The 27,157-nt window shown below is 39.7% G+C and overlaps 2 protein-coding genes across 2 annotated transcripts; both read left to right on the top strand.

The window, feature by feature from the left end:
* Window positions 1–6,492: 6,492 nt before the first annotated feature.
* On the top strand, window positions 6,493–9,896 carry MELLADRAFT_124656 (multi-copper oxidase laccase-like protein; the record flags this gene model as incomplete). Its single annotated transcript, XM_007405244.1, has 18 exons — window positions 6,493–6,756; window positions 6,828–6,911; window positions 7,065–7,075; window positions 7,160–7,179; window positions 7,250–7,316; window positions 7,384–7,397; window positions 7,504–7,510; window positions 7,580–7,711; window positions 7,771–8,060; window positions 8,138–8,264; window positions 8,365–8,819; window positions 8,897–8,979; window positions 9,052–9,123; window positions 9,206–9,303; window positions 9,372–9,447; window positions 9,541–9,563; window positions 9,685–9,692; window positions 9,790–9,896. The coding sequence occupies 18 exons, from the start codon at window positions 6,493–6,495 to the stop codon at window positions 9,894–9,896; spliced, it is 1,938 nt and encodes a 645-aa protein (XP_007405306.1).
* A 7,730-nt stretch (window positions 9,897–17,626) lies between these two features.
* On the top strand, window positions 17,627–19,647 carry MELLADRAFT_41913 (uncharacterized protein; the record flags this gene model as incomplete). The annotated part of the gene is made up of 7 exons (XM_007405245.1): window positions 17,627–17,868; window positions 18,006–18,143; window positions 18,240–18,320; window positions 18,416–18,538; window positions 18,633–18,721; window positions 18,798–19,134; window positions 19,225–19,647. 7 exons carry the CDS (start codon window positions 17,743–17,745, stop codon window positions 19,441–19,443), a joined length of 1,113 nt encoding a protein of 370 aa, XP_007405307.1.
* Window positions 19,648–27,157: the final 7,510 nt, after the last annotated feature.

Below are 27,157 nucleotides of genomic sequence, written 5' to 3'. Positions count from 1 at the left end.
AAATGTTTCCACCTCCACATCGCACTCACAATCATGAAGAAAAACCAGACTCAAGTCAGCAATTCTTCTTGACCACATTCCTGGTTTATCTCCATACAACATTCTTTTTTGTCAACCATTCCTCACTGATCATTCACAGTCTCATTTGTATTATCATGTTTCTACTTTTGCTTTACCCTTCCTCTATATGCCACATTTGGCATCATGAAGTTGTCTCATTGAAGATGTTTATTTGGACTCCGGATGTTTATTTGGACTCCCTCAAATAAAAGTTTTGGAAGGTTGTCAAAAGCGATGTAGCTCCATGCCGATTTGGTGTAAGAGACTTGTGCTTGGTATAATACGTTCAACCCAAAGAATCAAAAGATGAAAAGATCACTTTGTGGTTTGATCAAATTTGATAGCAAATGTGTTAAACGAAAGGGCCTAATCTCAAAGGGCCATGATTTTCTCTTGAGGCAATATATTGTGAAACATCAGATTATTGATTGTTATTTAGAAGAATTGATGTTCGTTATCGAGAAGAATTGAGGTGAGTTGATGATAATCAAAGTGGTGGTGAATGCCTGATGTTGAATGATGAATCAGGGTGTACTAGAGGGCCGCCCGCGAACGTAATGCGAACGTAATGCAAACGAGACCCGTGATTCGAGAAAGTTGCGGACTCTGTCACCGCAACTTTCTTCAATCGGGTTTCATACCCATTGATTCCCGCGGTGTGAAAAGCTATGATTGTTTTCATGTCCATAGTATCCATGATTTTTTTTTTGGATTTTATTTCCAGCTTAACTTCAACAATTCTGGTTATATGCATGCATCTTCCTGTATACCAATTGATGGTTTTCAAGGCTGAATGACAAAGTTTTTTTAACCTCATCTTTCATATGAATGGGCTATATATTCAGTTTCCACAATGACTTTTTCAGAAGGATAGATTTCTCCTTGTTTCTTTTACTCAGTGTCGCACTTCTTTGCTACAAGTATGCAAATCCATAATAAACCTATCTCACTGGATTTTGCGGGTGGATTGTCGTTTAAGGGACTGATTGTTTGCCTTTCTGTCTACCATTTTATTCCTTCCACGGACTCTCGCACGTTGAGTAGGGCAAAGTAAATTTGTTCAATTTGGTCATATACTTTTGTTTCTCGTCACGCAAGCAGCAATATTTTTGTTTATGGACTCTTATCATTTCTCACCAACAATTTGTGCGCATGTAGGCCTTTGCGTATGAGTCCTGCTCATCCATCAAGAGCGCTGCCTAGAATGCTGACAATGTCTTGCCCCTCTGACCATTTCTCATGGGTACAATACAAAATAAGCTTGTTATTATCCCCGTTTCATATGCTACAATGACTATTCTATCAACGAAGTGTTATCATTTCCGGCCGATGCCTTCTCCAAGTTTGGCTGGCGGTGCCAATGTTCATTTCAAGCAGAGGGGATCTGTGTAAGCTTAACTAAGACCCTCTTCCGAGAGAGGCTTAGTTAAGCTTAGGATCTGTGGGTCTAACTTAACTAAGGCCTTCGCTACCGAGGGTTTTTATGCTACACAATCAACACCGGAATCGCTCCGCAGCGCAACAGAAATTCGGCCAATTCTGTTGTGATGCGGAGCACCCGCTATGAACCACAGCACACTTGATCCGCTATTCGCTATGTAAAGAATCTCACAGAGTATCGGAGCGGCGAATTCGCTCCAATATTCGCTATAAAGAGCGCGCTATATAGCGCACTAAACCGCTACGATAGCGCATCATGGGGCCAAACCAAAGATAACAAAATTGTAATTTAAATCTATGTGTACTCGTCCAAGCCTAAAAGGCTGGAGCAAGTAGGAGAGTAGATGTAGCGTCTGTAGAAAAGAAAAAACAAGATAAAGGTGAAATGAAAAGAAAACATAACAGAAAGAATCGGGAGATAGAAAAAAACCCATCCGAAACAATATAACTAGCTGGTTTTCTTAACCACCTTTTCCATATAGAATTGAAGAGCTGTTGCAGCTGGTTCAAAAGCGCCTTCAGGTATCACTCCCGCCTTCAACCACGCTTGACATCCAACAAGACGCTCCATTGTTTTAGGAAGCATACTGCCTCGCGACGGGGTACATATGTCAGCAGCGGCAGAAAAAGTCCGCTCACATGCACATGATGTGGCGGAGATAGACAAATAGTCACGGGCAAGTTTTGCAAGTCGGGGGAATCAATGTTGATGCTCCTGTAAATAAAAGAACATGAAAAGGTTAGCCACATCAGATTCACATAAGAATCACCAGTAAATAGTAGACCTGTGAAAACCAAAACATACCTTCCACCAATTGAGAGGTGTTTGATCTTTTTTGATGGGAAGTCGACCTTGCAAGAAATCATTGAGCTCCGATGTCATAGACTTGCTGGGACCACCAATTGAATCTCCAAACACATCGAAAATGTCGGGCTCGGGGGAGATGGTGTTGTCGTTATCTTCAGGTGGTGGTGGTGGTGTGGCCTCAGCCTCAGGCTCTTGCAAGATGTCTTCAAAAGCAGTCTCAATCAGGGCTTGAGATGTTATTTCGTGCTCGGGGTAGTGGAGCAAAAAAAATTTGACTCGGAATCGGGGGTTGAGAATCGTGGCAAGAACTATTGCATCGCAGTTGACAGCCTCATCTTGATATTCTTGAAGCCATTTGATCATGATGGTTATGGCGTTGTTGAGACTAGGAAAGATGCCTGATTCAGCTTGATGTTCTTTGAGCTCGTTAATCACTCTCTTGTATTCAGCCAAGATGATACAGCCCGTGGGACTGTCCCCTTCAACTCGAGAGGTGCCATCGACAAAAGTCTATGAAATAAAACTGGTCGTCAGTAACCTGAACTCAATCAATCACAATAAAGAAAACACACCTTTAATACTTTATTAACTGTCTCAACAGCATGCCATTCGGAGGGTGAAATTGTAATACCCTTAAAGAAGCATGCCTTGCGATCTGCTGCGATCATGGAATTGATCACCTACAAAGCAAAATCATGATACAATATTTGTATCAGAAGATAAGATGAAATTGGAAGATATAATGAAATTACGTACCTCCTGGGCCTCACAAGCTACCTTACGACATTCGTAATGGCTGTTCCATCGGGTTTTGCAAGGCCTTCTAAGCATTCGGCCGGTGTAACCCATGCGAGTAGCACACGACTTGAAATCGTTACGTCGAGCAGCACTGCTAGAGATCTGCCCAGAGACAGAGTTGACCTATATCAAAATTAAGAAATTAATGAGATAACAAAGTTAGCAACCAAATCCAGCGATTTGATCAATTATTGGATAGAACTGACCTTAGCAAGTGCAACAGCTACTACATCATCTTTATCACAACCGATAACATCTCGACGTCGATTTTCGTGTTCATCTTCGTCGTCCACACCATCAGGATCATCAGGTAAGCCAATTTCATCTTCGGATTCTGAGTCCGATTCATTGTACTCAATTGCATCCTCGCCATCGTTTACCTCAAGCCCAGGGATTGGAAGGGCAAATCCGTAAGGTGTTGATGGCTTTGCATTACCTACATTCTGACCAATTGCCTTGAGGCCGTGCCCGACAACCAGATTGAGCTTGTGCGCGTAACATCGAACGTGATGTGTTGAGCTGTCCCAGCTGGCCACGTCTTCAGAGCTTGCAAACATCGCCTGAAGCTCAGTAGCCATCGGGCGATTGTTCCCTCCGCTGTCGGTGGTCTGAGCTACCATGTAAGGAGGACAATAAAAAAAGGACAGAAAGATAAATAAAGAGAAATATAAATAACGAGAAAAAAAGGAGGCTTATCTTTTTATGAAGACCATGCCGAATCAAAAAACGGCCAATTGGTCTGGCCAGGAGAGCTCCAAAGTGTCTCCACCCCACCATCTTCAGTGTGAGATGGGTGGATTGATACTGCCAAGAGTCGTTGATATAGTTGGCCGATGCGCCAACAAAAGCGTACCGGTTCCCTTTAGTTGTCCACACATCATGTATCAAGCAGAATTTCCCTTGATTTACCTATGAAGATCAAAAGTCAATCAGTAATCAATATATAATCTGAGGATATCAAAAAGTTAAACAGGTAAAACTTACTTTCAATGTGTTAATCGCCTTGTCATGCAAGGCCCCAAAAAGCTGCACCGACTGCTGGGCCGCCCAGGTGGAAGATCGAACGACAGCACCACGATTGACTGAGTAGAAGGCGGTACGGAGGGCTGGGTCTTCAAATCGAGCCCATGGGAGAGCGTGCCGAATGATCCATAATACCAATATCATGTTCAAAAGCTCGACCGTGAAAGTAGGTCCAGTGACAAAGGAAGTTAAAGTGGAATCTTGACTTTTCTTGTTCTGTTCATGATAGGTAGGTGGAAGTTTGCGACCGGATTCAATTGCTCGATGCCGATTCTTGCAAGCAGGGCGATTGGCACTGCCATCGCGATGGCCCCACAAGTTCCAGTATGATTGACGACCATTCTTGAAGATCTTATTGCACCAACGACACTGATATTTGAGACCCTGAGTAATAAACATTCATGTTAGCATAACAAAGAAAAGATAAAAATAAACTAAATGTCTATACAAGAAGTTGATGGACACGTACATCAGGAGGGTGAAAGAACTCAAGGAGTTCGTTCACGCGAGCGCTACGAGCTTCATTATAAGTGGGTCCATTAGTTCCAACAAACTCGATATCAGAATCTTGAGATAAATCAACATCATTGGGAACTTCAAAGGGCTGCTTGTGACAAATCAGCAAAGTTTGTTGAAGCTCGGATGTGATATGGATCACTTACATCCATATTTGCTCGCTTGGTTGGTCGGGGCGAAGGACTTTTTGATCTCGCTGATGATGATCTAACACGTTTGCTGGTTGATGATCGAGGCTGGACATGATAGGCCATTGTTAGTTAACAGCCAAATCTTTGAATACATAAGAAAGGCAAATAGATAACAACAAACCTTTCCCTTGTCAGTTGGTTTGACTTTTGTTTGAGCGGTGACTGAGAGTCTCTTCTTGGTGGTAACTTTTTTGATGGGTCGAGGTGATGGAAGTCGATGAGCAAGACTCAGAGTACCTGGCTGATCATCCTCGGAGTTCGCTGAACTTGAAATGGTGATACTGAGAGAGGTTCGAGAGTCTTTGGGAGGTACTACAAATCCAGGCTGGGAGCGAGCTGGGCTAGGAGGTCGAAGAGTTCTAGAGCTGGACTTACTGGGAACCTGGAGAGTCGAGGAGCTTTGCGATGATGATTTGGAAATGGGCATTGTAATAAAAGTATTAAAGTATTAGCGTCACTGATGATCGAATCAAACAAGCTTCTCAATTTCTACTTGAGAAAAAGACGTACCACAACTTGAAATACCAATTGCAGACCCACATTTCAGCCGAATTTGAAGACAACCTATCTTCAAGTTCGACCACAAGCCAGCCAGATTCGAAGTCAATACATCCAAGGGTTGTGTGGTGTCGTTAGTTGATGAGAGGAATGAATGAGTTGTTCGGTAAAGAGATCCAGTGGCGCTGGTATGTAGTAGTACAGCCTGGGTACCCTGGACCCAGCTTGTATTGCCGCTATATAGTGGAAAACCCGAGGCCGGTCGGGTTGCGCTGCGCTTGACCCGCTATTGGGAAAACTGGCCCGGGGCTGTGGTGCGCAGCCCCCGCTACATATGGCGCATGTTATAGTGATGGTAAAAACCGCTGCGCAACCACTCCGCAACCGCTATTGGATGCGGAGTGGTTCTGGTATTGACACAATCATGCGCGGAACTATGTACATAGTCCGTGACTGGAGGTGTTCAACAAACTTAACAAAGTCCCTTGCCAAAGGCCCGAGCCCCAGTGTTCGACGTCGTCAAGGTTCATGAAAGCTATTTCGGTAGTCTTGTGACTTCGACAAGGTCGAAATATCTTCTAGCCCAGCCATTTTCAATTGTCAATCTTGTTCGGGGGGATCGGAGTCACAATCCAGCTTGAAAGCCTGGAGCAAAAGAATTATAGCACTGCTTCAGGGATCCGCTCCACTGGCTCGTACAAGTCGGTTGGCAAAAACAGCTCTTGATCGGGGAGAGCATTCAGCTGATTTCAATCGAACTCGTCGCATAAATCAGTGTGAACGACATCGCAGTTACTATTACTCAACGTTTTGCTGGCCTTCCATCCCGCAAGCTAAACGATGCTTTCCCGCTTCTCCGCTGGGGCACGGCGGGGGAAAGCAAGCCTTGAAGTCGATAAATACCTTGGACGGTGTTATGGCATAAATATCTCATTCGCATGACCGCATTATATAATTTTATTTTATTACCTTTCTCCACACTACGGACAGTGATATCTATATAACCATATTGAAGAACTTATTTGTCTTATTTCTTTCGCTCCCTTCGTTGTAGAAGCACAGGTTAGAAGTCTGAACAACATCTAGTTCAGGCCCCTTATCAAATATCATTTGTAAAGTCCTTTTTACTCTCAAAAACTCAACAAAAAATCGGCAAGGATGGACCGTCTTGCATATTTCTTCTTATTCTCATTTATACTGCGATTCACCATCCAACATCCTGGATTGTTAGCAACGCAACATAGAGGATTGTCACTAAATACTCCAAAGCCTGAATACCAGCTAGATCCAAATTTCGAAATCAATTCCAAAGGCATCACACGTAAATTTGTGTTAGAGGTAACAAACATCACAGCTTCCCCAGACGGGTTCTTGCGCCGTGTTTTAGTGATCAATAAGCATATGCCCGGGCCATTGATAGAAGTATGTGCACATGTTCTCTCATTAAGTTATTTTACAGCCATCTAACGTAAGCTTAAATTTTGCATTTGTAGGCTAATGATGGTGATAATCTCGAAATAACCGTCATCAATCAACTTGATAGTCCTTTGAGTTTTCATTGGCATGGACTTCACCAGGTGAGGTTATAACAAACCCCTTTACCCAATACTGGACTTCTCTCGTCAAAAACAAGAAAGTCTATGGAACTGTGCAACATATTGAATCGTGTTCTTTTTAAAACTCTCGCATATTGAACTTTTCATCGACACAACAACAATGTGCAACTCCAGAATGGAACAAAGTGAGTAGATCATGTAACCAAGAAACTTCATATCTGACGGTCATACATTCTGAATCTCACTGACATTCGTGGTTGCATTTGCAGCTGGGAGGACGGAATCACAGGTACATTCATAAATCTTGAAAGCCCCATAAGCTTTGCACGAACTCATCTGATCCTTCACTTGGTGGTTAGCTGTCACGCAGTGCCCAATTCCAGCCTCAGGTGGCCGATACACTTATAAATTTCAATTGAGAAAACAGTAGGTGGTGTTATAAAGTCTCAGCCTGTTTCAATAAGTAACTGACTCATTTTAATCTTCATGGCAGATACGGCACATTTTGTAAGAAAAAGAAGCTCAAATCACATCATGCCTTGAAAGATTGCTTATATCAGACGTCCGCCTTTCACCTATATTCTCCAACTGTATCGTTGCAACTAAAATGAAGGGTACCAGTAAGCGATCTTTTACATCTAGCTTGATTTAACATACACTGAGATTTTTATTTCCATTCAAATTTCCAGTGCTCATCACCAAAACCTCAAAGCTGATGGAATCTTGGGACCGCTGATTATTCATTCACCTGAGGACCCTTTGAAGCGCGGCGTCGACTTTGACCAAGAGATTGTCTTGATCTTGACAGATTGGTATCATACGTAAGATCTCACAAATAATTTTGCCCTGCTCCATATTGATTTGCTTTCTTTCTTTGTAGGATGTCTTCCGAAATTGTTCGACAGATGCGTTCGCCCAAAGGTTATATGGGTAGTGCAGCAGCTCCTAGTCCTAACTCAGCATTGATGAATGGTGTAGGAGAATACAACTGTCGATTTGCGACTAAATCAGAAAGATGCAAAACTACCTCACCACCAGAATTCTCTGTGGTAGCAGGTAATAAAGTTCGCTTTCGGATCATTGGTGGTGGATCTCTGGCAATGTTCTACTTTTCAGCAGATCAACATGTGTTGAATGTGACAGAAGCTGATGCAACGCCTGTTCATGGGCGTAAGTACCACTCTGAACTATTCTCTACCGTTTCAAACTAATCTGAGGGTGAGTTTTTCTAACGATTTTCTCAACAGCCACCGGAATCCATAGGGTCAAACTCCACAATGGTCAGAGATACTCAGCAATTGTGACTATTGGAGAAAAGGAGGCAGGAAGTAGCTTCTATATAAGAGGAACTATGGAGTCTGATTGCTGGTCATGGTCAGTGTGAAGTTATCTCAATTTTTAAAGCTTTTCCATGCTATACTTTATGTACTCCACTATCATACTAAATCCATTTTGGTCTGATTCGTTCTCAAAGGGTCAACAATGATGTTCAACTGACTGCGTATGGCATAGTAAGAGTGAGCGCAAGCAACGGCTACATAGATCCTCGATCCTCCCAGGAACGCCCAGTTTCAAGAGATTGGAAAGAGCAACCCGACGGATCCTGTGTAGATTTAAATCCAAATGAACTCTCACCTATCATTCCCGTCTCGCCACCCAAAAAAGTTGCTGGCACTGGACAATTTACAAGTGCATTTGGCTTTCGATCCATTTTCAACAGCTCTCAAATCGCGCCAGATGCTGCACCTCCTACTCCTGGTACAGTAATTCCAGGAATGAAAAAAAGACAAGTACAAATTACTACAGCAGATGGTTCTGCTCCTCGTGGAAATGCACCACTTCCGGCACCCATCACTCTAAACGCAGGTCCGCCTCCTATTCCTAAGAACGGAGTAGCTCGTTGGTTTGTCAACAATGTGACATGGGAAGGTGCTTTCAAAATTCTCTGAATTCAAAGCCTTTCATTTATTTTTCTCAATAGAACTCACATGAACATCATTTTTCAGCTTTTACATATCAACCTATCCTTTTTGATCTGACACCTGGTGGTGTAGGACGCGTGAATGAAACTAGAGTAACGAGTGTGACGGTGGGTTCTTATATTGTTCCGATAGATTTTGAAGATATTCTGAAGTTTTTGGGGTTCTTTGCAAACGCTTAGTTTCCAACCGCAGAGTGGTATGACTTATATCTAGTTAATACAGACGCAGGTTTAAATCACCCTTTCCATTTGGTAAGTCTAAAATCATTTACTAAAAATGTCATTTGGTCTCCAAGAGATCTTAAACAATGGTCTATGATGTCTCTTTTTACAGCACGGAATGGACATGCACCTTGTGGCATTTGGTACAGGATTACCTACACCTGATGTGTTGAGCAAGCTGCAATACCGAACTGATAATCCACTCAGAAGGTATTTTTACATCTCTTCTGGTGTTCTTTTCCAACAGCTCATCATAAACTTCCTCCCAAAATTATCAGGGATACTGTCATGGTTGAAGGGGGTTCATTTGTTGTAGCTAGAGTAAGAGCAGATCTGGTCGGTGTTTGGATGATGGTGAGTTATTACATCCATCCTAAAAACTTGTTGATTGAGTCATCATGATTTTACTAAGATCTTCAATTTGTGTTTCTCAATGGTGATTTTCAGCATTGTCATATGGGATGGCATTTGTGAGTTTTTCACGTTTTTTTCATGCTTTAGTTGTCCAGATCAAAAAAAGATAAATCTAATCATACTGATAAATGAATTTAAATGTGTTATTGAAACTCTTCCTTGACAACGTCGACATAGATCTGGAGGTAAGACTTTGTCTATAACTTGAGTTACCTCATCGTTGAACTACTACTCTACTTCAAACTTCTATCTCCCCTACTCTAAGATGTGTGGGGGTGGTAGTTGTACACCCTGATGATATTAAAAAGATGAAAATCCCAGAGCGAAGTCGAGCTATGTGTAATGTGCCAGGTGGTGGTTCACGTGATCAAACTCAGCCTGGTCGTTAAAAACATCAATGGTTAGATACAAACCTCACTTTTCACTTCTCAATACCCAACTGAAAAAAATTCTCTTCAAGTTCATCATCTAATGATTTCAGGTTGAAGACAATCAAAAGACCATAGAATAAAAGATACTTTTCTCTTACTAAAATCTCATCCATTGGATTAAATAGCCTTGTTTTATTTTGAAGAAACTCTCAAAGACATTATTTATCCCAATTCTTAAATTATGATCATCTGGTTCCAAGATTTGGTTATTGGTTCTTCTTAAAAGACACTTTCTTAGAAAGTCATAAATATTTATTCATTGGTGATGAACATTTACAAACATTTTTTTTATTCCTCATATGTACTGGTTTTGTATATATGTATGTAAGGGACTTCGTGGTTTGAAATGAAGAAAAATTAAACAAAAAATCATTCAAAAGAAAAAACAGGCATTCTACATTAGCTTAACAAAGCCCCGTCCGCGTGGCCGTGTCCACACCCTTGCAAATTCACAGCCCCCAGCTAATAGTCACTGGAAAGCCAGAGACTACCATGACTTCAATAGGAATTCAATACAATTTCAAAACCATTTCATACATTTTTCCCCTCATACCACAAGAATTGCAACACCGTGATATGAATCATCAGTCTGTTCACACCTGCTCCTGTATTCACAGATCAAGAATATATAGTCTATTAACCTTTATCATGTAAATTGCCTGAGTTATTGAGGTTTGCAAAAATCACAGGTAAAAAAATACTGTTTTTGTACTATAATTAAGACTTGGATCTTGGATATCTTCAATCTTTATCAATATACATACACATCGGATTTAAAATTGCTTTCTGCAATATGCCTCTCTAGATTTTTGTTCCTTGCAGCCTTCCTGTACAAGGCATTTTTGCATAGGTATTTGTGGATTGTACATGAGCAGTCAAATTTCACCTTGATTTTTTGATTCTAGGAAGAATGTGAAAAGATTAATGGCAGAAGCTTCTGAAGATTACTATTTACATGCATATCAATCAAATTGAGCGTGATTTTTGCCCTATGTTCCATCACAATTGCCTTGAGGTCAATGAACGTCATAAAATTGAACTTCCATATCAAATAAATATGTTTTGCTGAAGAAGCACATAGCAAATTAGTAATACATGGATCATAAAATTATACCAGGTGGTTTTTGAGGTATTTTGTTGAAAAGAAGTGGTTTTTGAGAGCCATTGACCGGATTTGAAGTTGTAAAGGATGTTATATACTATTGAGATGAGGATTTTGGTATGTTTTCCCTGTTTTATTTATCTTTCATAAAATTATCATCTTTTCATCATTATAAACTTATTTTGATAGTATCAGGTCACTTAAATACAGCCTTTACTACAATTACAAAGAGAAATCTAGTTTAATTGTTAAAGTTTATGGAGTTATGAAGTCATTTGGGAATAATATCTAATGGATATTGAGCTTTTCTTTTGTTATCCAATTGGAGTAACACTAAAACTTGTTGAGAATAATTAAAAAGCAGATACTTTTCACTTTTTTCATCAGCTTTCCAAATATATCATGGGTTGAAAACTCGTGCTCTCTGGTGGCTCTCTGTCCTTTGAAAGAATTCAAAAGATATTTTTTCTCTTGGACTTATCAGTACTCAATTAATCCAGGACCTTACTGACTGTCTTGTTTTAGAAGGGCAGTACATAGACAATTTATATCAAGTTCCCTTTACTTGTAGATTGTACCCTTCCAGATCTGTATAACCCTTGTTGGGTTACAAGTTCTACAGCAGATAAGTTGAAAAAAGTACTTAATGGTACTAATTAATTTCTGGAGCTCTCCTTGCAAAAAACACAAGTCCGTTTTCAGTCCCTCTTCAAGAGTGTGGCAAAGGTGTAAGAGGGGCTTAGTTAAGCTTCTTGTTAAGCTAATGTTCTACCACAGATCAATTATTTCTCATTTTTATGTATGTATGACAAAATGATCTCAGAGATAAAAAAATCAATGAACAGGAAACCTAACAAATATTGATGCATTCAAAGATACCTTGTACTCTCCTGTTTATGGAAATGGTAAGACCCAGGAAATCTCCTGTTGAGGTTGGTGTTGAGAGAAGTTGGCATTTGACCTCAAACATGAGTTATGATGGCTTCAAAAATGGTTGGAATTAGGCAGATTCTGAGAATATTTGAGGCAGCATTTCCACCTTTTTGATGTGAATGGTTGGTCTAAGTTTAGAGTTAGATCTGCTTATGTGGAAGCAAAGTGTGAAAGAGAGGAAAAACCTTTCCCTTTGAGATGTCAGAAGAAACTCAAAACAGCAGCATCAGAGTGTTTCCCAAATTTTTCTCTGTTACAGTTGCTGCCCAATATAAGAAGAATCATAAATGCACCAAATATGATACTTACAAGGTTCAATAGACCACTTTGAAATAAGCATGTTAGCATATCTGGGGAGAAAGTGAACCTAATGCTTATTTTGGCAATCAAAAACTGCATTTGAGATACAGCCGTTTCAAGAAAGATTGACAACTTTTTTTGAATAAAGTCGTCTCCACAGCCGGTAAAATCAGAGAAAAAACTTGATTACATGCTTATTATTTTTTGTATTCTTCCAATTAGCAGAGGGACAAAACACGGGTTTTGCACATTGACAAGATTTTCAAAAAAAGAGATCTTTGTTGAAACAGCTGTAATGTATCTTAATAAACTATGGTGTTTAGACATTTCTGCCAATATTTGTGAGCATATTAGGCTGATCTAGGTATAATTATATTTATAAAACCCATCAAATTCACCCCTTGTAAGCATATTTTCACAAAAAGATGTTCTTAGCCTATATGCTAAAGCAACCAAATGAGCCCCCCACATTTCTGCTTCATCAATATTCAACCTCCATACCAAAATAAGCTTACTTGATGTGTAGTTGAGCAGCAACTGCACAGGACTATCAACTTTTTGTAGAGGATTCCTCATTTTTCACTTTCATTGTATATGATTGTTTTTACCCTTGTCTACATCCAGGAAGACTTGTGTTTTATTCTTGTTATATGCATCATTTTTTTCATCTTTTTTCAAGTACTTCAACTGAGCTCTTCCTCAATCCCATGCTTGCTGTACTTATTTTTGCCTGTCCACTGTATTGATTATGACACTAAATATACAAGGTAGGATAAGAAAGAGACCAGGTTACCTTGGGAGGACGGCCATCTAGGTTGAGCAGGGAATTTTGTTGTATTCTTGGCTTTTGAATTTCCTATACACTGTTTTTTGTCATTAATAATACAGTCACCTTTGAGATATCTTGTGATGTGGTGTGCATCCCTCCTTATGGATATGGGATGGCATCAGATGTTGGGCAAACAAATAATTTAAAATTTCAAATATTCTCAAAATCACCTTACAACACCCAAACCCTTTCTAAGTGGATTGACAAGTTTTGTTATGACACCTTAATCAGTGATAGATTGTGTTTGCCCTTAATGACAACTTCCTTGCTCTGCAGCTGTTCCCCTTCATCTAGCTCCTGTAGATAAGAATGGAAGTGCACAAAGTGTTGAGTTTCTGATATTTATTCAGCTAAGAGAGGAAAAACTTTTGGAGTATCCAGTTCTTTGGCAATGTAGTTCCAATTCAGTCTAACACCATCCTCTGAAAGTCTCATTCTCATTTTGTTCCTTGCCTTTGAGAGATGCTTGCAATAAAGTAAAAAACAGTGAGTGTTTTTGGAAAGTCCACATGATTCACATTTGGGAGTGTTGGATAATTTCCTCTTGTAGAGTTGTCCATTGATCAGAGGGCTGTAACCTGCTCTGAGTTGAGAAATTGCTTCTGTGCTACCATTTTCAAGGTATGCTAGCTACTTAGCAATAAGTTTTGGTTTTGTCAAGAAATTGCTTTTGCCTGGTTTGAAAAGTAATTTTTCAATGTCAAAGGTTTCATTAGTATGTTTCTTTAAGGTACTCATACTTTTGGGTAGATTCATTGCAGCCACTTGTGCTTTGGGGGATTTTCCAGCCAACTGGTTTGCAACTCCATTTGGTTCTACTGCTTTGTGACATAGTGTCCAAAAAAGTCTTATGTTGATATCTTCCAGGAGTTGTTTTGAGGTGGTGTGAATTTGTATCAATAAATCTTGACCTGAGGCTGGTTTTGGGATGTTGTGTATGAGGAGTAAGACTCATTTTTTGTTGCCAAGGATGGATATTGTTGTCAGGTGAGGGTGAAGATGTTTGTCAGTGTTGACTGCTAACTCTGTTGCTAACAGTAACCCTAAGAGTTTGGTTTTTTGGTTGGAATAATTATTGTTGCATATAACACCGCGGGAATTATTAAGTGCAAACCCCAATTGAGCAGAATTGCGGTGTCCGAGTCCGCAACTTGTCTCAATTGCGGATCTAGTTCACATTACGTTCACAATACGTTCACAAGTTTCCCTTGAGTTTTTCTGATAACCCTTTGTCATGAGACATACAAAGGCCCCTTTCCGACCAACAAGTGTCTGTCATAGTACATTCCCTGTCCTCGCTATTTACGCTTGCCATAGACATGCCTTCAAGAATGTTTGGCAAATCCAGATTTGATGACTGTGGCATCCTTAAATCCAATGGAGTCAGGATGGCAAAGGAGCCTGACCCGTCCTTGGCCCGTCAGGCCACGTGATTACAGCTCGAGGGCAACTTGTGAACGTATTGTGAACATAATGTGAACTAGATCCGCAATTGAGACAAGTTGTGGACTCGGACACCGCAATTCTGCTCAATTGGGGTTTGCACTTAATAATTCCCGCGGTGTAACTTCCTGTGTTCTGCCAATGTTGTTTGATACCAAGCCATTGATAAAGATGATTGACATGCGTATTTTGGTTTCTCCCTCTTTGATTTGGTTTGGTAATTTCTTTCTTCTCTTCTTTGATCTGAGTTGAAAAATTCTCCTATACCTCTTGCCCATGGCCCTATTGGGAAAGAGTACACTTAGGGGATACAAAGTTAAAACTGGGAGTTTTTTCCCAGTTTCCCAGTTTCCCAAATACCGCCAAAAACGCAAACTGAGAAACTGGGAGAATGTGGGAAAGTTCCAAACACAGCCAAAAACAAAAACTGGGAAACTGGGAAAAAAATCCCAATTTTAACTTTGTATCCCACAACTGTCTCCACTTTTTCACTGGCTAGAGCTTTCATTTGTTGCACTTTGATTACATCTTGAATAGGTCCGCCACATATTCCAGAGGCATGCAAAGGTTTGTGGGTAATGAAGTTTTGTGTGGGGTGGAAGTCCACTTGTGATGCTTTTGTGCCATCCATTACAATTTATAACATCTAGTATTTTTTACAAAAGAGTTAAATCTTTCTTTCCCTTGCCTAGCTTGTGCATAGGTGAGGGAAAGCAGTACAGCGGGAGTTGAGTTCCGCTGTCAAGGATAGTCCTCACTACTCTGGAACTCTCCTCTCTGCAGGACTCAGTATTGGAGGAGGCTCTCAAAGGCGTCTCTTGTAGAGACTTCTGCGATGGCTAAACCTCTCTGTTCAGGAGAGGTTTTGCTGATTGTAGACCCTTGATTGCCTCCAACTTTCCGCCTTGCCTCGCAAGGTTAACCTGTTGGGTGGGCAGGGGAAGAAAAAATTAGTTAGTAAAGGTTTATAGATAAGTTATAATTATACTTGTAAATAATAATTGTAACTATGGATAGAGTAAGGTTAAAGGAAAATTCAAGAGATAAATGAGATGAACTGGAAAGGAAATGGGAAGACGGGAAAGAGATATCTCTTGACCATTTCCCTCGAACTCCTGTGTATCTATTTAGACGTTTCTTCCCATTCGGATCTCCATGGGATCCTTCTTGGGGTTTTATTTCATCTACATATCTCTCCTTTGGTGTATGTTTTTCTATGAAGTTACTCTATCCATGGACAAATCTAGCTCAGCGTGCCTCAAGCAAGAGGCTATCATCCATGAGAATGGGGGTAGAAAAAAATCATGACTCATCATATTTTTTGAGGTACCTTTGAAAGCACCTATTGCAATCCCATTTGCTCTGTTTTAGATCTTGTCTAGTATCTTTGTTGCCTTTGTTGCCTTTGTGTTTGGTTTTTGCATTAGCCATCCTATGCCTTCATATAGAATCCTGGGAATCATAATTGTTATAATTGGCTTCTTAGCTTATTTTTTTGCAAGGCCAGAATATCACTTGTTGATCCTGTGGAGCTTTTGTAGTGTGATTTGGTGTTTTTCTGCATGTGCTGAATGTGGCTGTTGAATTTGTGTTTTGGGTGCAACCATAACCCTAGCCATTTGACCTTGATTTTTGGTTTGAGAACGGTTTCACCAAAAGTGAAAGGGGGGTTGGGTTTTGTTTGATGGTTAGATGTGATAGTTGAGCTTTCTTCCTATCCAAAATTTCTCTGTGTTTCCAGGCCCATTCAAGCAAGTGGTTGGCACGTATATTAAGTATAATTCAGTTTTCTTCAAAAATTCTAGAGGCTACCAGATGGACTATCTCATCTATTAATCCTAAAGATAAGTGGTTCAAAACAGGTCTGGGTGCTTATCACTATGTCCTTGTGGCAGTTGCCTGACAAGAAGCGCACACGGACTGCCTTTGAGGCACAAAGGCAACTTGTGTGCGCTCGTCAACAAGCAAACACCCATGGTGTATGGCCCAGTATCTCAGAATTGTACAGTTCATGTATCAGATGATGGTAGTGGAGAGCCTTGTGGTAGGCCATTGTCTTTAAAGTCTTCCAACAGGTAATCCTGCAGTTGCAAGTTGGTTGATCTCTCCATCAAAAAGCCTTGGATGAGTTGTAAAAGGTACATGGGGCAATTGTATTCATGTATAATCTATCATGGTTGTGTTCCATGTACCAAGGGGTATGTATGCTGATTCGAGGTCCAGGAAGTCAAGACAACCTGTTTATTTTACCATTTTTGCTTGTCCCAGGACATCAGGATTAACAGGCTGTTGTCTGTGCTATTTTGATTTCTGCCTCCCATATGATTGGGTGATATTAGTTTTGTACTTGAAATGAGCTCTTCTTCAATTCCATGCTTACTGTGCTTCTGAGAGCTGGCAATCAGGGCTGTTTGTATGCCAGCCCCATCCGTACGCTATCGCCGTGACTTTGCGGGCTCGGCGCCGGGTCCTTTGAGGTGGTGGACGTCGGAATCTGGATTTTTTTTTGGAGATCTGACGTTGACCAGCGTTGCGGCTCTGAAAGCCGGCATTTTCCACGCCAACCCCCACAGGGGCTTTCCTGTCACTGTGTAGTCAAAGCGGTCCTTGGCAGCTTGCTCCGCCAATACCGGCATATTCCCCCCAAAGCAAAACTCACTTTCCGGTACGGGGTCGAACCATATATATGTACATGGTTGAAGGAAATGAGGGGGATATTTCCAAAGGATGTTACGTACACATGCATTCTCTTTCCTTGTTGAATTAAAAGGAAAAGAAAAGATCCTTATCGATAAGCTATAAGGTGTTTAAAATTATAAAAAAACGAAGTAAAACCTCGAGAGGAAAGTTGATTTGAAGGTAGAAGAAGAGAGCATTTTGAAGAAGGCTTGGAGGAAATTGTTCATATGTTGATATGATGAGTTTTATGTAAAAGAAAGGACTGAGTTGAAATGGCGATAAACTCAGTTCAATCATCAAGTCAAAGTGAGACATGTAATGATTTTACGGGTCCGATTGAAATTGAGAAAGTTGAAACTCCTGATCGAGAAACCACTTGACTTGAATCTCTTCACCGGTTTTGGTAATTGACTCATCATCACAGTCTCTTTCTGATTTCTATTTCTACTTACCTTCTTCCTCATTCCTCATCCTATCAAACCATTCATTCACTTCAGATAAAACTTCTCAAACATACAATGACTACAACACGTCAATCTACTCGGGATCGATTCTTAGAAGTTTGGCCAAAGATTAAAGAGGTTTTATTAGATCAAGCAAAACAAGAAAAATTACCATCAGAAGCATTTGATTGGTTTGAAAGAGTAAGTTTTTTTTGGTTAAAAATCTCATTTAGAACTCCTTACTTCAAAACTCCTGCGTTCATGTCACAAACTATTACATACAATTTTCATCGATTCTGAATCTTTCTGAATCTAATGCTTTTTTTTTTCTTCCATAGAATTTAGATTATAATACACCTGGTGGTAAATTAAATAGAGGAACTGCTGTAGTTGATACTTTTAGAATTTTAAAAGGAGAAGAATTAACTTCAGATGAATTTTTCAGTTCTGCTGCTTTAGGATGGTGTGTAGAATTAGTAAGTCATGATTCATTAATCTTGATTTTGACACTTTATAATCATTTCAATCCTTCAAAGAAATCTGACTCTGCTTTTCTCGTGACTTTGTTCTAGCTTCAAGCTTATTTCCTTGTAGCAGATGATATGATGGACCAAAGTGTCACAAGGAGAGGTCAACCATGTTATTATCGTTTGGTGAATAATTCTTGATCTTATTACGATTCATAATTCGATCTAAAAATTATTACATTTTACTTCTCTGGATGATTCGAAAAAAAAACACTCTTTAGCCAGAAGTCGGTAATATAGCTATCAATGATTCCTTCATGTTAGAAGGTACTATCTATATCATCTTGAAGAAATTTTTCCGACAACATCCTTCTTACGTCAATCTACTTGAATTATTCCATGATGTAAGCCCTCTGTTTTCTTTTGATTCATGCTTCATTTCCATATAGTCATCTTTATTATTTTGAAGTTAATCCCATCTGTGTTCTTCTTTCCTAGGTAACTTTTCAAACTGAATTAGGACAATTGATCGATTTGCTCGCTGCACCTGAAGACCATGTAGACCTGAACAAGTTTTCATTAGAAAAGTTCGTTTTATTATACTATCTTCTTCACACACACACATTTCACAAATTGACCATGACTCCAATCGATTGAACTTAGGCATCAATTGATTGTTTTATACAAAACTGCATTTTACTCTTTTTACCTACCAGTGGCTTTGGCAATGCGATTGTATGGAATGACTTCACCAAATGACCCTGGTCAAAGTGAAAGTAACGAATGTAAGAATGGTACAAAGACTGATTGTTATCGTCAAGCCATGGATATCCTTTTGCCACTAGGAGTTTATTTTCAAGTTCAAGATGATTATTTGGATTGTTATGGTGATCCAACTGTGATTGGAAAGGTTGGAACAGATATAGTGGATAATAAGTGTTCTTGGAACATTAATACTGCTTTGAAGTACTGTACACCTGAGCAAAGACAAGTGCTTGATGTGAGTGTTCTTGATCTATATAATCAGCTCGTAAGATTTTTTGTGATCTTTCCTTGTACTTTGCTGATTTACTACTCTACAAACTTATAGGATCACTATGGTAAAAAAAATCCGGAATCTGAAAAGAAAGTTAAAGAGATCTTTTCAGCTGAAAATATTGATCTTTCAAAAAGGTATCAAGAATATGAATCAGAATCTTATCAAAAGTTGAATGGATTGATATCCGAAATTGATGATTCCATTCAAGGAGGTCTCAAACAAGATGTATTCAAAAACTTTCTAGCCAAAATTTATCAAAGAAGTAAATAAATTAGTTTGAAAGTCGATAAATATAAACCATATATATCATGGAATACATGTGAGCCGAAAAACTTATTTCTTAAAAAAACACATTTTGCATAAACATATCGTAAACATCTTCAGCTTCACAAACCATTTCCGTCATGCAATTCATTCAAATTCTCATCGTTTGGTTCTTCAAAAAAGTTTGTATTTGAAAAGATTTACATAGTTCGTCTTTCCAACAGAGCTATGTACATACATGCCTCTTGATCATCTCCCGATAGTGCCCACAAAAAAATGCCCAGAAATGTACTTTTAACAAGTTACAGATGAGAAAGGCTATGTATATCATATTCACTTCCTTGGGGTCAGACCTGTTAATATCGGGGTCGGGTCAATTGTTGTTATTTTACCTAGTGGTAAAATGACATCCTGTTTTCCTTCCGATCCATCTTACCATTTTGATTCCTCGTTACCTGATTTCATCTAGATTTCCAATCAAGAATTTTTTTTTAAATTCTCATCAAGTTCAGCAAGAAGTATTTTTCGAAGCTTTATTGATATTTTTACAGTAAAAGTGGAGTTTCATCATCTTTGTGGTTTTCTGGACTCGACTTGATTTGGTCAATATTCCCAGTTTTGCGCTAGTAGGAGCCTTTTTCAACCAACCCATTTTGTCGCCTCTTGATTAAGGTTCCAAATGCAATAGAAAAAAGTGAAGCATAAGATCATCCCTGGACACACCATAACTCTGTGATATCCAGAGGTTTGTACAGGTTGTTTAGGGTAGTGACACAGTGTTTGAGGTATGAAAAGAAACTTGTGGACAGCTGTGATTCCCTACAGTACAACTATGAGCATCCCTGGGTAGGTTTTTTATCAAGTTGTATTTTGGGCAGCATATTTTGGTGTACAGGTAGGGATGTAGATGCAGAAAGGGTGAGGTCCAAAATATAAAATCCTTGGCCTCTTTTGGCTTACACAAAGTGAATTCCAAAGCTAAGTATGCGCTTGAAGGTAAAACAGTGGATGAATTTGACAGGAACTTGGAATACTCCCCTTGATCTGTCTGACATAAAACCCAACATTTTTCTGGTTGCAAATTTCTTTTTGCCAAAACCTTGACATTTTTTGTCAGATACCTAAGATGGGAAGCTGGGTTTCTGAAAGTTTAGGATAACAACCTGACTTTTTTGGTCAGATACCTCCAAGTGCCAGGCCCAGAATAAAATCTCCAAGACCTGTGCAACAGCCTTGAGGCCCATGAGAAAGGTCCCAAGATTTCCCCAGGCGCTCCCACTGGGGCAGCCCTTGGCCAAACTGATGAATCTGATAAGTGCTGTCCACTGACTATCAGGGCCAAAGATTTTCTTTTTTGTATGTAAGTGTATATATCATGACCAAAGATACTTGTTGATTTAATTCACAAAGCTAATGTAAATAACATCTTTGATGATAATATAAAATATAGAAGAACAAAAACATTAAATCTCCTCTTCATTTTGGCAACCTGCAGTTTGGCAAAATGTCAAAAAAAGGCCATACATATAATTGTTTAAAGCTGCAGTTGCAAAATTTTGATTGATGAGAGAGAAAAAAATACTGTAGAACAACTGTTGATCAAAAAATCACAAAGTCCAATGATTGGGTGGTGAAATTCCTATAACACGCGAAACAAGGGACAATTTTCCCGCGGGAAAACCAAATGTATCTGACTCAGTTAATGAGCCAAAATGTATTATTTTGGTGTTATATCTGTGTTATTTGTACATTATGGCTCAGAAACTACATTATGTGTAATCGGTCTTCCCGCGGGAAAATTTTCTCTTGTTTCCTGTGTAAGGGTGTTGCTTTGTAAATTACAGTGGTGTTATGGGTTGAGTGAGGCATCACCAAGCCCACCAGGTGTAGGTGTTTGGCTGGGACCAAAGGTGAAAGACCCTGTCTGAACCTGAAATGTTTGGTCAGATACATGTCATTGAAGCACCAATTTCCTGACATTTGGGTCAGATACATTTATAGCCAATCAGGGCAAAGTCTGACTTTTTCAGTCAAATGGATAAGGGGCAACATTCCAGGGTCCTACATTACCCCAAATTTATGTATGTCCTGGTTTACAGCATGCAGTTTGAGGATTTTCCAAGATTCCAAATCTTGTATTCCAAAGTTAGCTCCCAGGCACCCAGCTGCCACAATACATTAGCATTAATATAGTGATGTACATATTGATGATTGGCCTTGTTTCCTCATATGTTCAATAACAAACTCCCCAGGATTCATTTCCATGATTCTGTGTTTTGTTTCACTTCACTTTGTCTGTTGCTTATTTTCCAAACCTCACACTGGCTTCAGGATGGGGGTGCAAAATAAAAAACGTTCCAGGGCACGCGCCACACGCCTACCAATCCCAAAAATCAGGTTGGTGCACCTAAAAAAGCTGTATGCCGCATAGTGAGAAATTGGGTCTTGCATTGTCTGATTTTTTTTGAACTCCACTTCAAGCTTTCTTCTCATCATCAACCTCATCATTCTAATCCCAAAAAGCAAAAAAAGAGTAAAAAGGCTCATCAAACAGCTCCGCAAACCAAAATGATTCTCCCCTCAAGTGGCTGTGGTGTTTGTTGGCCTGGATTTCTCATGGCCAAAGAACACAGTCAATCAGCTGGGCAAAAAGAGGCCAAATGCACCTATAACAACCTGGTGATGGATGGGGGACCTCATTTATTACGGAAGCATATCATCAGTCTTTGCCAATCAATTCCTGGTGACCAGAAATCAGCATATATCAACACTGGTCAGCCAGAATTTTCTGCTGAGTCCTCCAACTCAACTAGTGAAGCCCAGATGAAGTCACATTTGACTGAACTTCTTGTTCTCACTGGGTGTCTTATGCTGAAATACATTTTTTCCACTTTTTTCCATTTTTTTGCCCAAGCGCACCCTTTTTTCACAAAATGTGCCTAGGCCCGCCTTTTCTTTCAAGGGCTGCGCCAGGACCCCGGAATGCCCCTATACAGGGTAGTGATCTAAAAAAGTCCCTTTTTGACTTCCACAGATCCCCACCCCTGCCAAATGGCTAAGTCTGTTCCTGGCTTCACCCATATCTATAAGAGGGTCTTAAGTTTTCCTCAGACTTTCCTGAGACTGTCAAAGGCTGGCATGGATCACAAAAAGCAGTGGGCAGAAATGGGCAGAATCAAAGCGAGCTACATATAATCCCATAAATTTCAACTTTGCAGAAGTAAAAAGGGACTTTTTTAGATCACTACCCTTTATAGGGGCATTCCGGGGTCCTGCTGTGCCCCCATCCTGACCCTGGCTAATCATGTGCAATCACAGGCCCCAATCACTGGTCACTGGCAGGCCAGGACAACCAACTACATTAGAATTTTATGAGAATATTAGGAGAAAGTTATGAGAAATTTATGATGTGGATATCAAACAGGCATGACCCATTTATTGACAAGTTGTTGGGATACCACCAAAATTCCGATCATGTCATATGACATCATAAGAATGTCCAAAACCGCTCCTGTATTTCCCCACCAAGGATATACAGTCTATTACCCTTGATCACGTAAATTGACTGAGTTATTGAGGTTTGAAGAAAAATAACGGACAAAAAATACTATATTTGTACTATATGTATCACATGATTCCTGAATATCTTCCAGGTTTATAAATATACATACACATAAAATTTGATGTTCTTTTCCGCAACATGTGTCTCCACATCTTTCTCTCCTGCAGTCTTCCTGTATGAGCAGTATTTCCATGTGTAATTCTCCTGTATGAGCAGTATTTCCATATGTATTTCCTGATTGTGTGTGGAAGATTGATTTTCTACCCTTCAGGCAAATTGTGAGACAATACATGACCAAAATTGTTCTCCAATTGATTGATATACATGTAAACGGGATTTACCAAAGGTTCCTGCAATAAACTTTGCCATATTCTTCCCCCAATCAATGAATCAATAGGGGTTGGGCGAAAAACTGACCAACCGGTTTTGCGCCCTTGAGAATCAAGTCGAAAACAGCCGAAGATGGCCAAAATCGACTGGGTGCAGGTTTCACAGACTCGTCGCTGTGCCGGGTTACCCAAAGAGACCCAAAGTCAGTCTTTGGGTCTGTTTTTTCTCCTCCAGCCCCACCAATAGCTCAGCTTGAAGAACTGGGGTAAGTTTTTGCACCTTTCACGGATCTGTAAAAGGTGCAAAAAGGGCGTTTACGAGGCTTGTGGCACCGCAAATTGCTTTCGTTGTAAGAGCTTTTGAATGGTTAAAGCGTGGGCGTGATCACAAAACAAATCATACCGGTCAACATTTTTGGAAAGCAAAAAGACCAACAAAAATGTTGGTTGGTTTGTAGTGGCTTTGATATTAATTTTGAGCCATCTCGAAAGGATTCCCAAAAATTTGAACTTCGATTGAACGGTGTTTGGAAACTGGTTGGTCGGTTTTTCGCCCAACCCCTAATAAAAATTTTGGCTGCCCGTGTAAAATCCACAATTACATATAGAAATACTGCTCATACAGGTAGACTGTAGGGAAGAAAAATGTGGAGACACATGTTGCGGAAAAGAATAGCAGTTTTTATGTGTATGTATACTGATAAACTTGAACAATATTCAGGATTCTTGTCTTATGTATAGCACAGAAGTAGTATTTTTTGTTTGTGATTTTTTTTTCAAACCTCAATAACTCAGTCAATTTACGTGATTAGATAGACTATATATTCTTGGTGGGGAAATACAGGAGCAGTTTTGTACAGTTTTATGATGTCATATGACATCATCTCAATTTTGGTGGTATCCCAGCACCTGCCCAACAACTTTCCAATAGATGGCTGATAATTGTTTGATATCCATTTCATAAATTTCTGATAAATTGTTGATGTCAGTGGGTTGCACTGGCCTGCCAGTGACTCATGATTGGGGGCTGTGAATTGATACCACTTGCTAACTCAAGTTTGGGACCAATTACTATCCATCTCATTAGTTCTGTTCCTCTGAAAACTCCACTGTTTCCATGAAGAAGCCTACCCTGATCGTGTGAAAAATATGCAAAATGTTATGGCTGGCAACCATGTTAATTTCTGTGGGCTTTTACACCACGGGAGGGTTCTGTGTCTGCAGACCGCCTGCCACAAAGGCCGTCTGTAGTTGGACCACAGGGTGTCCTGAAATGGTCTTACGCCGTCTCAGAATGGTCTTCTTAGACCATTCTGTGACACCCTGGTCTGCAGACATAGAACCCTCTTGTGGTGTAGTTAACTATGCACATAAAATGAGATCATGGGTTGTCAAATTAACTCAACACTCTTGTATGTAGTCTGGACTTGTGTTGGACATTCCAGGCCCTTTGGTGGAATTTTGGACAAGACATGATTTTACAAGATTTCACTTTGCCGATAACCTGATCCCTCAAAGTGTTATTGGCTCCTGATATTATCAACATTCTACCCCACATCATCACCACATAGTAATTGAAAAATTTCTGGTCATTCTGTCTGCCTTGTTGTACGGATTTCAGAAATCAAAGTCATTCACATTCCCTCCATGCCACAGCATCCTTGCAGACCTGCGCTTCCAGTTTGACCACCCCTTCACATATCATCTACTTACATTTCTCATCCCATCACAACATTTGCAACCTGCACATTGTTTAGTTGCCACCTTTGTAATGAAACACCCTATGCACCGACTCTCATTATTCAATGGCCCATATTTCAAAACCTACTATGATGTGTTTGATTGATTTCATCACAAAATTTTGCCAACATTTTAAATAGAAACCTCAATCTTGATCATGATTTCCATGTTAAATGTCATGTATGTCCAGGAAACTCAGTCTCATCCCATTGTTTGTGTCTTACATACTCATCAGAAAAACCTGCAGGCATTTTTAGTTTTTTAGTCACAACGGCTTGAAAGTAAAACCTCTCAGCAGCTTGGCACTTCTACAGTGATTATTTTTAATAGCTCAAAACCAGAAAAATGATACAGCACAACCCTCAAAGTTTTAGGGATGATGTGTTGGATCTTCATCTGATATGACTGTCAAATAGGGGTGCTGTCTAAATTTCTTGGAGTGTGCATAACAAAAAATCATTGAATTCAGAGCTATCTGAAGAGAAACATACTGGGGCAAGGTAACTGTGTTTATCACATTGTATATGCTGGATGCTGAGGATTTGGAATGTGGGATATGAATGTGGTGATCAGGCTTGAAGTTGCAACCGTATTTTGCATGTACAGGGGTAGTGAAGCATGGAAAATAATTACCAACCTTTGCTTTCTAATGTTGTGACTTGGACCTGTATGTTTCCTGTCTCAAAATTATCTTCTGACTTTGCCAAAAGTATGGTGTCTGTTTCAGGCCTGTGTGCCACAAACTATTCTGGGTGTTAAAGTTGCTACTGGCACACTGTTAGTCATTGTCCACTGGAGTCCCACCAACTCATGGTCACATTATATACTATGACTGCAAAACCTCTTCCGCTCTATGAGTTCATCTTTTTTGTTTGACTCATATTAAAACTTATAAGAATTGATTCCTCCAAAACCAGATGATCAAATGTATCACTTTTGTGATCCAGAATACACAACTCACATAGACACAACTCTTTGCTCTTTGAATTTTTCATAATGTCAATTTGTCAATACTTTGATTGAAAAACTTTCACAATAAGATTCAATGATCTACTGGCTGAATTTCTGGGGAACATACAAAGCACTGTGGTTCTTGCCAGTATCTGTGACTTTTGTGACTGTTGTGGGGTTCATCAAATCTGTCAGAGTTTTATTGACTTGCTCAACACTCTAGTTCACTTTTGTATTTGTGTGAAGTCTCTCACATTGAATCACCTGATGAAAGAAGGGTTTAGAGACTGTCTTGAGCCAACCAGGATCACTCAGTGACAATGTACTTTGGTAGCATGGGGACAGCTCAAAGACACACTGGGGGCCCGGGCAGAGAACCAGCACCTCTCACATTGCTGTGACATGGAGTAGTCCAGTAGGAGTTATTGCCTGTGCAATTTGAGTTTGACACAAAAAACATCAATTCTTGTATCATTTGGGGAAGCTCTTCTAAATATCACAATGAAGAGTCAAAGTGATCAGGATGGCTTTTTGATTCTTTTCTTTTCACTGTGCTCAATCTCACTCAAAACACTATGAATTTCAAACTTCTAAATAATAATAAAATGAAGGTGATTCACATTGATGTGCAAGTTATTTATAAAACCGAATATCACTCCTTATCATACCCAATCAACACTCACTCCGTTCATCTCTCTGATCAATCAACTAACCACACGATGTACATTTATCTGTTTTTTTAATTCAAAGCCCAAGAGAAATATCAAGCCAAAAAACACCGAGTAGAGACAAGACCACAAAAAAATCATCCACAAAAGCTTTCGACACATGAATATCTAATAAGCAAGAAAAGATATAAGAGGCACAAAGACTGACACGACTACTTGCTGGTCAAAGAGAAACACCAAAAACACCAAAATGAAAATCCCACAATCAGAAAAGGATGACAAAGATTCTCGACACAGAACGCGACTAAAGTGCTTTAATTATTTATTCTTGTCTACTCTTTTGATTATTTTGCCTTGATAATCACAAACATACACACCTGCACAAAGGAACTTCGGAAATGAAATAACTGGAAAACACCAATGAAGTTATACTGTTGAGCTTGGGTGACCCAGTCAAATATATGCAATTC

Source organism: Melampsora larici-populina, assembly GCF_000204055.1.
Source record: "Melampsora larici-populina 98AG31 unplaced genomic scaffold MELLAscaffold_3, whole genome shotgun sequence".
In the NCBI taxonomy this organism is placed as follows: domain Eukaryota; kingdom Fungi; phylum Basidiomycota; class Pucciniomycetes; order Pucciniales; family Melampsoraceae; genus Melampsora; species Melampsora laricis-populina.
The sequence above is the reverse complement of the archived record's forward strand: the minus strand, read 5'-3'. Positions and strand labels throughout refer to the sequence as shown.